This window comes from Alosa pseudoharengus, unplaced genomic scaffold (genome assembly GCF_046254945.1).
Source record: "Alosa pseudoharengus isolate Yale_2024_CS ecotype anadromous, Long Island Sound unplaced genomic scaffold, YU_APseudo_1.1 YU_APseudo_1.1_scf_17, whole genome shotgun sequence".
NCBI lineage: Eukaryota > Metazoa > Chordata > Actinopteri > Clupeiformes > Clupeidae > Alosa > Alosa pseudoharengus.
In genome coordinates, this window is record NW_027468640.1 from 10,799,317 (window position 1) to 10,811,816 (window position 12,500).

General features: G+C 44.0%; 1 protein-coding gene across 1 annotated transcript in view; it reads right to left on the reverse strand.

Moving 5' to 3' along the window:
* dnah2 (dynein, axonemal, heavy chain 2) overlaps nucleotides 1–12,500 on the reverse strand; it is a 252,822-nt gene that overhangs the window by 26,535 nt on the left and 213,787 nt on the right. Inside the window, exons 74-77 of the mRNA XM_076289590.1 lie at nucleotides 12,302–12,488; nucleotides 9,577–9,725; nucleotides 5,325–5,508; nucleotides 1,451–1,641 (exon numbers count right to left, since the gene is read on the reverse strand). Coding sequence (XP_076145705.1) covers nucleotides 1,451–1,641; nucleotides 5,325–5,508; nucleotides 9,577–9,725; nucleotides 12,302–12,488 — 711 coding nt within the window. The remainder of the gene's footprint in view (nucleotides 1–1,450; nucleotides 1,642–5,324; nucleotides 5,509–9,576; nucleotides 9,726–12,301; nucleotides 12,489–12,500) is intronic.

The following is a 12,500-nucleotide window of genomic DNA, read 5'->3' on the forward strand; positions in this document are numbered from 1 at the left end:
AGAGAGATCGTGTGTTTAAAAAAAGTGCAACAGGGACTCAAATAGCTTGTGTTATTGTCTTTATTTTTCTTGCTTTTGTTTTTTTGTCACTGTGATGAAAGGAAGGAAGGAAGGAAAGAAGGAAAGAGAGAGAGAGAAAAGAGAGAGAGATGGATCAAACAAATAGTATGAATGCAAGAGTGAGTAACAACGGCATAAAGATAGGAAAGGAATGGAGGAGAGGAATGAGGCAGAGAGAGAGGAGTGAGAGATAGTCAAAGTAAATGATTGATGGAGAATGGGTAGCATACAGAGAAAGAAGGGAGGGAGAGAGAAAGATGGAGAATGAGAGAGCCAGAGAGAGAGAGAGAGAGAGAGAGTAATGACAGAGTGAGTGTGGGTGTGTGTATGTGTGGACCAAACCCACTTCATAATTGGCTAGTGTAGGATAAAGAGTATAATATATTTTTTCATACAGATAAAACAAATTGAATTAAACAAATTTAATTAGAGAAAGTGAATTGGATCAAAAAAGTTCTGCAGGGCTCCATCTCTTCATTTCCTTTAATGTGAGAAGACTGTGTTTACTACAGACCTGCTCATACTGCTCACCAGCCTTTCATCTCAATGCATTTTAACCTCTGATAGAAGTGTGTGTGTGTGTGTGTGTGTGTGTGTGTGTATATGGGTATAGGTGTGTGTGTGTGTGTGTGTGTGTGTGTGTGTATATGGGTATAGGTGTGTGTGTGTGTGTGTGTGTGTGTGTGTGTGTGTGTGTGTATATGGGTATAGGTGTGTGTGTGTGTGTGTGTGTGTGTGTGTGTGTGTGTATATGGGTATAGGTGTGTGTGTGTGTGTGTGTGTGTGTGTGTGTGTATGGGTATAGGGTGTGTGTGTGTGTGTGTGTGTGGGTGTGCGCAAATGTGTATGTCAGAAATGAATACTGTATGTCTGAGTGTGTGTGTGTGTGTGTGTGTGTGTGGGGGTGTGTGTGTGTGTGTGTGTGTGTGTGTGTGTGTGTGTGTGTGTGTGTGTGTGTGTGTGGGTATAGGTGTGTGTGTGTGTGTGTGTGTGTGTGTATATGGGTATAGGTGTGTGTGTGTGTGTGTGTGTGTGTGTGTGTATATGGGTATAGGTGTGTGTGTGTGTGTGTGTGTGTGTGTATATGGGTATAGGTGAGGGTGTGTGTGTGTGTGTGTGTGTGTGTATGGGTATAGGTGTGTGTGTGTGTGTGTGTGGGTGTGCGCAAATGTGTATGTCAGAAATGAATACTGTATGTCTGAGTGTGCGTGTGTGTGTGTGTTTGTGTGTGTGTGTGTGTGTGTGTGTGTGTGTATATGGGTATAGGTGTGTGTGTGTGTGTGTGTGTATGGGTATAGGTGTGTGTGTGTGTGTGTGTGGGTGTGCGCAAATGTGTATGTCAGAAATTAATACTGTATGTCTGAGTGTGCGTGTGTGTGTGTGTGTGTACCTTTGGCGGCTCGGTGGTCATCTTGATGCCGGCCTGCAGGATGGCGATGGGGAACTCGGGGTGTGGGGAGGAGCTGAGCCACAGGCGGAAGTCTGGGTGCGGCTCCTCCACCTGCAGCTGCTCCACCAGCTTATCCAGCTGAGGCATCCACGACAGGGACAGGTGGCAGTTCGCCAGGAACACCCAGTGACCTGAGAGAAAGAGAAAGAGAAAGAGAAAGAGAGAGAGAGAGAGAGAGAGAGAGAGAGAGAGAGAGAGAGAGAGAGAGAGAGAGAGAGAGAGAGAGAGAGAGAGAGAGAGAGAGAGAGAGAGAGAGAGAGAGAGAGAGAGAGAGAGAGAGAGAGAGAGAGAGAGAGAGAGAGAGAGAGAGAGAGAATCAGTAGTAATTAACACTTTATGCATGCTTTATAAACATGAAGTATGAGCTGTATCGATTTGAGATGAGGAGTCCGTGACAGAGACAAGCGGCAGTTAGCCAGTAACATTCAGTGAACTGATATACAGATGGTTAAAACAATTACTAGTAATTAACACTTTAGGCATTCTTTATAAACATGGAGTCAGCACGTATGTTAAATTTGAGATGAGGAGTCCGTGAAAGAGACAGGTGGCAGTTAGCCAGGATCACCCAGTGAACTGATGTATAGACGAGTAAGAATCAGTATTAATTAACACTTGGAGTCAGTAAGTATGTGGAATCCTTGGCGGAGACAGGTGGCAGTTAGCCAGGATCACCCAGTGAACTGAGAGACAGATGGCTATAACAATGAGTAATTAACACTTAATTCATGCTTTATAAACATGGAGTCAGCACCTACAGTATGTGATGCACATGTAGTGACCTAGGGGAGGGGTGGTGAGAAGAGGTGGAGGAAGAAAAGAGGAAGAGCAGCAAAACAGTAAGAACGTGTCTATATTAATTAGTGCTTATTAAGGCTTTATTCATGCTTTATAAACATAGAATGAAGAAAAAAGGAGAACATGTCAATTTAAGCACATGGTACCCTTTTCAGACCAGTGCATTACTGGATTATGGTAAATGGACTGCATTTATACAGTGCTTTTCCACTCCTCCGAGCACTCAAAGCGTATTACACTGAATTCTCCCTCCAGGCCACAGCGACAGGGTCTCCAGACTCTGCCAACCAGGTTACATCCAGATATGGGACATATCTGGCTTGGGACAGCTTCACACCACATATTTGTTCCAGCCATTCATTAGGCCAGCTGATTGTAATCAGCACAACTCGTCAGCCAGGTGGATCATTTAATCGTTTAATCCAGCAGCCAGACCAATGGATATCCCTGTCTCTTCCCTCTGGACAAAAAAAAATCAATTCCAAGGCCCCGGTGCATGGACAGGGGCACTGTGCTGTTGGACAAGCTGTCCTTCAGATGGCATGTTAAGGTCCTGACCCACTATGTCCCATGGCACATATTGGGAAAACTCTTTGTAGGGGGTTCCCCAGTGTCCTGGCTACATTTCCGACATTTCCATTTCCTAATCATCCCCCAGTGTAATTGGCTCATTCAATCTGGCCCCCTAATCATCCCCCAGTGTAATTGGCTCGTTCATTCACTCCCTCATTCTCTACATCAAGCTGGTGTGTGGTGAGCCTTCTGGCACATAATGGCTGCTGTGCATCACCCAGGTGGGTGCTACACATTGGTGGTGGTTAGTGAGGTTCAGCCTTGACTGCAAAGCGCTTTGGGTGCCTTGATGAAGTGATATATAAGAGCAATGGGCCTCATTCACTAACCGTTCTTACGAAGAAATTTGTTCTTAAAACCCACTTACGCAGTTTTTACGAGAATTCTGCCATTCACCAACGTGTTCTTGTTCGTAGGTAAGAACAGAATCTACACGCACAATTGAAAACTAAATTGTTGGAAAATAAATGGTTATTGTATTTTCATCATATCTGCAGGTGTAAAATATAATATCTAAATCAGCGGTCCCCAACCACCGGGCCGCGGGACATTCCTAACCGGGCCGTAGCCTACGACATGAGTTTTAAAAAAATGTATGCAAACTAAACTAAATTTAATTTGCAATAATGTCACGTTTTTACATGGCATAGGCCTATATGCAGTTGTTTGATTGCACGCATGTTTGCATTTTGCAAGGTCTATTTTCTTACGTCTGTCTGTCCCGCCTTCAACACTTTTACATATTGCCTTCAGCGCTGCGCAGCCTCAGGTCAGCTCACTTCACTTGATCAGTTCTTGGCGAACAAAAACAGCAACAAAAAACAAGCATCTTTAGCAGGTCACTGGCCAGAGTGTTTGAGTTGCGAGAGCCGCTGCAGAGATTTCTTACAGAAAAAAAGTCACCGTTAGCTGCACATTGATGAGGACTGGGTGTCAAAACTCGCTTACCTGTGTGACATATTCGGGTTGCTTAATGACCTCAACCTGTAACTCCAGGGGAGAATGACGACTGTCTTTAAACTGGCAGATAAAGTCGCTGCATTTAAAGCCAAGCTTGATTTGTGGGGACGACGAGTGGACCAGATAAGTTCCAAACAGTATTGGGGGTTTTGGGAGAGACTGAGGCAGGGCCCTTTCTCTCGGAGCTGGTGCGCGATCACCTTGTTGCGCTTTCAAATGAGTTTGAGCGTTCCTTCCCAACCCATTTGTCAATATCCCGAATAGTCCTAACTTGTCAGCGCAGGAGGAAGAGCAGTTGTTTGAAATTGCAAATGACGGTGGTCTTAAGAGTGTGTATAAGGAAACCTCTCTGGCGGGTTTTTGGATCAAAACCAAAGCAGAATATCCCGAGATAGCCGTAAAAGCGCTGAAAACGTTTCCCACCACGTATCTATGCGAGGCCGGGTTTTCGGCAATGACTGCAACTAAGACCAAATTGCGCAATCGACTGGACATTTCAAACACACTGAGGGTGTCACTGTCTTCCATCACCCTCAGATGGAAGCTTCTTGTTGTAGGGAAACAAGCAGGGCTGATTATATTCGTAATGCACGTTTAGTTCCCATGTTTTGTTCCCATATTTTGTCAAGCATGTTCACACTTATAGATGTAGCTTCAAGTTGTTCAATATTCATAGTTCATATTGTTCAATTTTCACTTCTTCCTATCGTTACCTTCACTGTTCATACATAACTAAAGCTAGTTCTTTTCAAGTAATGCATGCACAACACATATGGGACATGGAACCCCCATGGAACCCCCCCCCCCCCCCCCCCCCCGGTCCGTGAAGAATAAATAGGGATCAAACCGGTCCATGGTACATAAAAGGTTGGGGACCCCTGATCTAAATGACAACTATATATTTTATCATTTATGATATTTTTGAATGAAAATATTATAATTCTTTTCATAAAATAAATCCCACTATTTTAGTCTATACGGTAGAAATGAAAGCTGGTGCCTCAGCCTCAATTTGTGTGCTCATGGCCCTGCAGTATCATGCCCTTTTATGGGGATTGACAGGGTGTTTACCTAATGCTAATTAAGAACATTTGGCACGCCCCGTCAACTTAAGAAGGAATGGGATTCAGCAAAATAAGAACAAAACTGCGAACGATTCTGAGGTTTAAGAACACCTTTGTGAATCTGCTTAAGAGTTTTCGTAGGACCTTCTTAAAAACACAGTTCTTAAGAAGACAATTCTTAAGATATTGGTGAATGAGGCCCAATGTTTTGTGTTGTTGTTAATTACTGGACTCATCCCCTGTGTGAAGTGCACAGGTAGAACTACGCCATGGTAGGACTTTTGAAGCCACCTCTGGTTACATAAGACTACCTCCAAGGCCAGGAGACGAAGAAGAAGAACAAGAACAAGAACAAGAAGAAAAAGAAAAAGAAAAAGAGGAGGCGGAAGAGGAGGAGGAGGAGGTCCCTGTAGGCTGACCGTTTTTGACGCCCTCCTTGATCATGCGGGTGGCGATGGGCGCCTGGCCCTGGCCGAGGGAGAGGGCGTGGAAGCGGCGGCCCATGCCCGACGTCTCGGCCAGCTGCAGCAGCTGCACAGTGGGGTCCACGCCCGAGGACAGCACGAAGATCAGCGGCGTCTTAGTGGTGGAGTCCTCAACCACCTGACACAGAGAAGGAGAGAGAGAGAGAAAATTACATTAACAATTGGAGGGATAACATTAAACAAATAAGTAAACTCAATGTATTTAAATTAATAAAATCTGATTACAAATTGGCACCATATTTAACTCAAATTCCAAATTATAAACATAGAAAGCTATTGACAAGGTACAGGCTCAGCGACCATAGCCTTGCTATTGAAAAGGGGCGACACAGGCAAACCTGGCTGGCCCCTGAAAAGAGGATGTGTGCTCACTGCAGTGATGTAGTGGAAAATGAACAACATTTTTTAACTGAATGCAAATTATACAAACTTCTAAGGGAAGAATATTTTACAAAAATCGCAGATATCTGTCCCGAATTTCTTGACACAAACAATGAACAAAGACTATCATTCCTCCTGGGGGAAGTAGACAGTTGTGTCCACCTAGCTGCTGAGTACATCCAATCCTGCCACATCCTGAGAGAACAGCCCATGTTACATGATCAATAACATAATAATCCATAGTTTTTATTTATTTTTTAATTTTTTTTCTGTTCATTTAAAAGCCAGGTGTTATTATTATTATTATTATTATTATTATCATTATTATTATTATTATCATTATTATTATTTGTATTACTATTATTATTATCTATATTACTATTATTGTTGTATTGAATGCTTTGGCAACACTGTAAAATTTACATTCATGTCAATAAAGCTTGTTGAATTGAATTGAATTGAGAGAGAGAGAGATGGAAAGAGAGAAATAAAGAGAGAGAGAAAGAGAGAGAGAGAGGGAGAGAGAGAGAGAGAGAGAGAGAGAGAGAGTGGGAGAGAGAGAGAGAGAGAGAGAGAGAGAGAGAGTGGGAGAGAGAGAGAGAGAGAGAGAGAGACAGGGAGAGAGAGAGACAGGAATAGAGAGAGAGAAAGAGTGACAGGGAGAGAGAGACATGGGGCTGTATTTTCGGTCACCAGCGCATGGCGTAAAGTTCGTTATTCACCGGCGCGAAGTTGAATTCGTTATTTGCACCTTTATTTTTTAAGCATTGCGCCCAGGGGTGTGGCAATTAACAACCTAGGGAGGGACCTGGCGCATTGTCTAAAAATCGCTATCATACACCACCTAAACCTGGTCAGAAGTCAATGGCGAGTTGTTCATATGCTATTTTAAGAGCGGCATGTCAACAGTCATATTGGCAGGTGCACGCACCATCCTTCTATCATTCATGAACGCACACCAGCGCACGTCCATGCAAAGCATTACAAATTGCACGATTACAATGGTAAACATAATTAGAATAAAGATATTACGAAATACTGTACATCTCATGATGAGTAGTTATTCACCATCATTTGCAAATTGGTAATGACGGTTAAAAGTGATTAGGGGAGAGGCGAGAGACAAGTATGGAGCACAGCTGAAGACGCACTGTCACGAGATATAAGCAACTCCTCTGCAGGATAAATGTTGTTTTATTTAGTCATTTGAGCAACATTAGGGTAAGTGTTGCTTTTTCCAGCCTATGTTTTCTATGGTAACCCATTGTCAGTCAATAGTGAAAGTAACTGCATATAACTGTCTTGTCGTTGACTGACTCCTTGGTGAAGTTAGTTTCACTTTGCCAATGAGTTCAAATAATAGACGAGTGCAAATGCGTGAAGGCTATGCTAGGTTTTAGTAAAGCATGGTTTAAGAATGACTATTCCATACGGTCTTGCAAGCAGCCTCCTTCAAATGCGCCGTTGAATGCCAAAATACCGATGCATTTATTTGACATATCGCGCGTTGCGCCGTTAAAGGGAATGACAGATGTCATTCTCATTGGTTTAAAATGATGTTACGCCCCAAACACACCCATATGACTGATTAAAAGACCTAGGAACACCTTGTTACGCCATGCGCTCCACTTTTGAGAACGAAACCCCTCCCAATGTGAACTGGACATCCTACTAAATTTGAATAGACTTTTGACGAGTGATGCACTTTAGAATGTCATGATAGGGCCCATGGAGAGTAGGGCTGCACAATTAATCAAATTTTAATCACGATCACGATTTTGGCTTCCCACGATCAAATTTGCGTGATGAGCGATATTAAAAATGCGTGCTCTACCCATTGAACCAACCTGGCAACCCATAGAACACTCCGCTACAAAACAATGTGCCAGCATGCAGCCTACCAATGACAACTGTTCCCTGCACTGCTCAGCCTGATGCAATGCTCAGTTTGGATGCACTGTGGACTAGTAGCATTATGTTAACTATTAGTAGGCTAGTTAGACTATACAAAAAAAACGACGATCAAAAATCAAATGTGTGGCACAGCAGGCCAAGAGCTTGTCCCTCGAAACGGATCATCCGTTGTTCGAAAATATTTCGGATTTCAGGCAAGTGGAGTTAACCAAAAACTTAAGCAAAGCAGGGCTCTCAACTCATACCGTGAAACACATCACATCAAACCACACATGCGTTTTTATCACTAAAAGTGTTAACTTTTAGTCCTTGTTTGCTTCCTCCGATATAGCCTATAATAAGAGTTGAGCTAACGACGGGATCCGTGAATTATATTCATGTATTTTATAAGCTACATGTGCAACCTACAATGCATATGCGTTTCAAGACACAGCCTACTCAAAACGAGTGAACAATAATGAAATTGTAGCCTACACGTCAGTGTTTTACATATCAACGAATGACTAAACCAGGGGTGTCCAAACTGCGGTCCGCCACGCACTTTAATCCGGCCTTCCAAGCATATAATTAGGTTATCATAGCTAGCTATTATTTTTCCCAGCGATAGATGACGTTGTGATTAACTTCAGGCTACTGCAAACTGCTTTACACTCTTCCTAAAGAACGTTTACAATGTCAATGTCAAAACAGCTTGTTACATCGAGATACATAGTATCTCCATTGCAGCAGATAACTACGTTATGCTACTCCATTTAATTGGGAACGCATTTGAGCGTGCACGAGAGAGAGCGCAATGGCAACAGTTCCCAATATCTCAATATTGATCAAAATAATCGTGATTATCATTTTGGCCATAATCGTGCAGCCCTAATGGAGAGAGAGAGGGACAGGGAGAGAGAGAGACAGGGAAATAGAGAGAGAAAGAGAGAGAGAGACAGGGAGAGAGAGAGAGAGAGAGAGAGAGAGAGAGAGAGAGAGAGATAGAGAGAGGGGGAAAGGGAGAGACAGGGAGAGAGAAAGAGACAGGGAAAAAGAGAGAGAGAAAGAAAGAGAGAGAGAGAGAGAGAGAGAGAGAAAGAGAAAGAGAGAGTACAAAGAAGTAGAAGTAGAGGGAGAAGACGGGATGATAAGGAGTCAAGAAACAGAGAAAATACAAAACTAGGTATCACATATACTGTACACACTGTATGTGTATGAGAAAAAAAGCCAAACTGTTGATAACTGTACTACTGAGTCTTACAGTGGCTTGAGATCGTGCTCTGGGTTTTACACTGATACTTTATCTGCACTGATTTGAGCTGGAAAACATGGCAGCTCTGCAGCGGATCTGTTGTCTGTACAGAGATAAGTCACTCCACAGGTATTAAGACTGAGCTTCATCTTTAACTCAGAAATTGCATTCATACTCAGTATAACAGTAGCCCTAGGGCTTATGGGCATGCTGCAAATGTTAATGCTATTTTGCCAAGAAAACAGAAGTGTGAAACTCACTGTGGGAGTATGTGCTGCCCTGCATGTGTGTGTGTGTGTGTGTGTGTGTGTGTGGTGTGTGTGTGTGTGTGTGTGAGAGAGAGAGACTGTGTGTGTGTGCGTGAGTGAGTGTGTATGTGCTTGTGTGTGTATGTGAGTATGTGTGTGAGTGTGCGTGTGTGAGTGTGTATGTACTTGTCTGTGTGTGTGTGTGTGTGTGTGTGTGTGAGAGAGAGAGAGAGAGTGTGTGTGTGTGTGAGTGAGTGTGTATGTGCTTGTGTGTGCATGTGACTATGTGTTTGTGTGTGTGAGTGTGTATGTACTTCTCTGTGTGAGTGTGAGCATGTGTGAGCGTGTGTGTGTGTGTGTGTGTGTGCGTGTGCGTGTGCGTGTGCATGTGTGAGCGTGTGTGTAAACTCACAGCCTTCATGTCTAGGACGGGGGGCTCGACGAATCGCGAGCCAAGGTTGTTGATGATGAAGGAGGTGACACAGAAGGAGACGCGGTCCTGCCGCAGAGAACGGACAATCAACATCCTCTGCAGCTCATTACAGCTGTTCTCCCACTCACCTACACACCGGGGGGAGAGAGAGAGAGAGAGGGAGAGAGAGGGAGGGATGGAGAGAGAGGGAGGGATGGATGGAGGGAGGGATGGAGAGAGAGAGAGAGAGAGAGAGAGAGAGAGAGAGAGAGAGAGAGAGAGAGAGAGAGAGAGAGAGAGAGAGAGAGAGAGAGAAGAGAGGGAGAAAGAGAGGGAGGGAGAGATAGAGAGGGAGGGAGGGATGGAGAGAGAGGAAGAGAGACCGAGTGATATGACAAGGATACAGAGACATGGAGTGGAAAAAAGAAAATATAACCAGAAAGTTTTCAATAGAAAGATGAAAACGGGATAGAGACAAAGTGCCAGAGCACAGTAGAGAGAGAGAGAGAGAGAGAGAGAGAGAGAGAGAGAGAGAGAGAGAGAGAGAGAGAGAGAGAGAGAGAGAGAGAGAGAGACTCCACACTCCACAGACGCCTCTCTGCACCACACTTCCCTTGTGACTGACTTTGAGCCAAAAGCTTAATGAATCTTAACGAGTAAAATTGGTTCCATAAACACAGGTTCTTGCAGAGGGTGGCTGACAAACGATCAGAGCTCACTTCTGCCCTGATCGCATTAATATGGAGCTGAACTTTGGCTAATAGCATTAGCATAATAAAATAAGAAGCACAGCATGCATGGCTCGATCGGTCTGGCCTGCTCGAACCTGTTAGCTGATAGCGGAGTGGCTCTCGCAGGGGCCGATTCTTATTCAGCGCCGCGGAAGACCCACCGAGCCACCCGCACAGAGACAATGCACAAATTAACTCAGACAAAAACACAGCACAGCCCCAAATTTAATCCATTTTTTTTTTTTGGCCTTGTTACAGCTTGAAGGACGTTTGGGAGTTGGATGAGGAGGAGGAAAACTTCAGACTTTGTAGATTAAGTCATGGACCGGACCACACACATGCACACATACACACACACACGCACTCACACTGCATTTGCCTCCCTGATTTATGCATGTTGTTGCCTTGGCCTCTATAAAAAGACTACTGATGCCATATCTTCCCAGCCAAAGCTTCATACTCAGGACGTCTCCATCAGGTAAATACCACCCACATGCGTACACACTCAGCTTCATTACTTCTCTCCCCCCTTTACCCTGTATATGGTATCTGCAATGTACACATCTCTCTCTCCATATATATCTCTCTCTCTCTCCCTTCATATATATCTCTCTCTATCTATCACTACAAAACTCCTTCTTCCTCTATATCTCCCCTTCTTTATAATGTAACTCTTCTTCAGCTAAAGTACACATCTCCAGGGGCGTTGGAAGTTATGTTTTAAGAGGGGTGCAGATCATGTCAGTGGGGGTCCGGAGGTTCGTTCCCTGGAGAATTTTTGAAATTCTGAATGCTAAAACACCATTTTAACACAGTGTTCTAACACAGTTTAACACAGTGTTCTAACACAGTTTAACACAGTGTTCTAACACATTTTAACACAGTGTTCTAACACAGTTTAACACAGTGTTTCATAGTCTTCTGTCTGACTCACGTGACGTGAACATTGCCCACCTGCAATAGGCTATCACTTTACTGCTTGACACTACCCCACATGGAGAAATGTTGCTCGTTAACAACGGAGGGAACCTTTCAGAAATTATGTTTTGTGCGAATGGGTTAGCTAAACCATAACTTTTGATGAACAGAAATGCAGATCATCCCCCTAATCCATTTGTTTGCGCAACAGCCCATGTTCTTATTCCAGCAAGAGTAAAATAAATGTTTTAAAAGGGCCCTCACCTATTTGCTACAATATTTACCTCTGTTGCAACAAGTTCCATTAAACTTTTAACAGGCTAGCCTAGGTGAGACTCATGTCTGTATCACTGGGCTATTAATGCATGATAGGCCTATGCTATACTTTCTATTTCGTAAGGAAATGTAAAAGACAAGCCAGTCTATGCTGTTTTCATGGATGGTAAGAATCTGCTTAGTTCGTTGTTTTAAATAACATTGTTTGTTGCTTCTACAAAATTTGTCTCCAGTGGTTCAGTTTCACTTGCGCACATACGCACACACATTGAATGAGCACTCACACTACTACACTCTGATTTTATGTCTCTCTCTTCATTTGATAATACTAAATTAAGAAATATGTCCTAATCTGGAAAATATTTATTTTTCTTTAGGTCCATGCGGTTCCATAATAGGCTACCATTCAATTGTGACGCAAATTATCCACAGACCAGCAATCTCCTCGTCGAGGAGGCTGTAACCCTGCAGAACCTAGATAGAGAAAGCATGCTCTGGGATCAGAATATAGTTGCCTGTGCAGTGTTGCCATGGGTCTGTCTACACGGAGTGTCTTGGTGCAGTTCGGGGGTGGGGGTGCGGCCGCACACCCCGCTCCCCCACTTCCAACGTCACTGCACATCTCCCTCTTTTTTCTGCATCCATATCCCTCTTTAACTATACCTCTCTGTACCTCACTCTCTCTCCATATCCACCACTCTTTCTTTCTTTGCCTCTCTTTATGTGCCTTTTCCAAACACACTCTCTCCATCTCTCTCTCTCTCTCTCTCCATCTCTCTCCATCTCTCTCTCTCTCTCACCTGGCAGGGGTGCGCTCTCGGGCTCGGCGCTGGTGAACCACAGGTTCCAGTCTCGGGGGTACTGCTCAAAGGAGGCCATGAGGCCGTGGAAGTTGGTCAGTTTGTCCAGCTCCGTCACGTTGTCCCAGTTGGAGTCGGACAGCCAGCTGGTGCACGGGTTGTCCATCTGGCCCTCCTTATCCAGCACCTGAGAGCACGG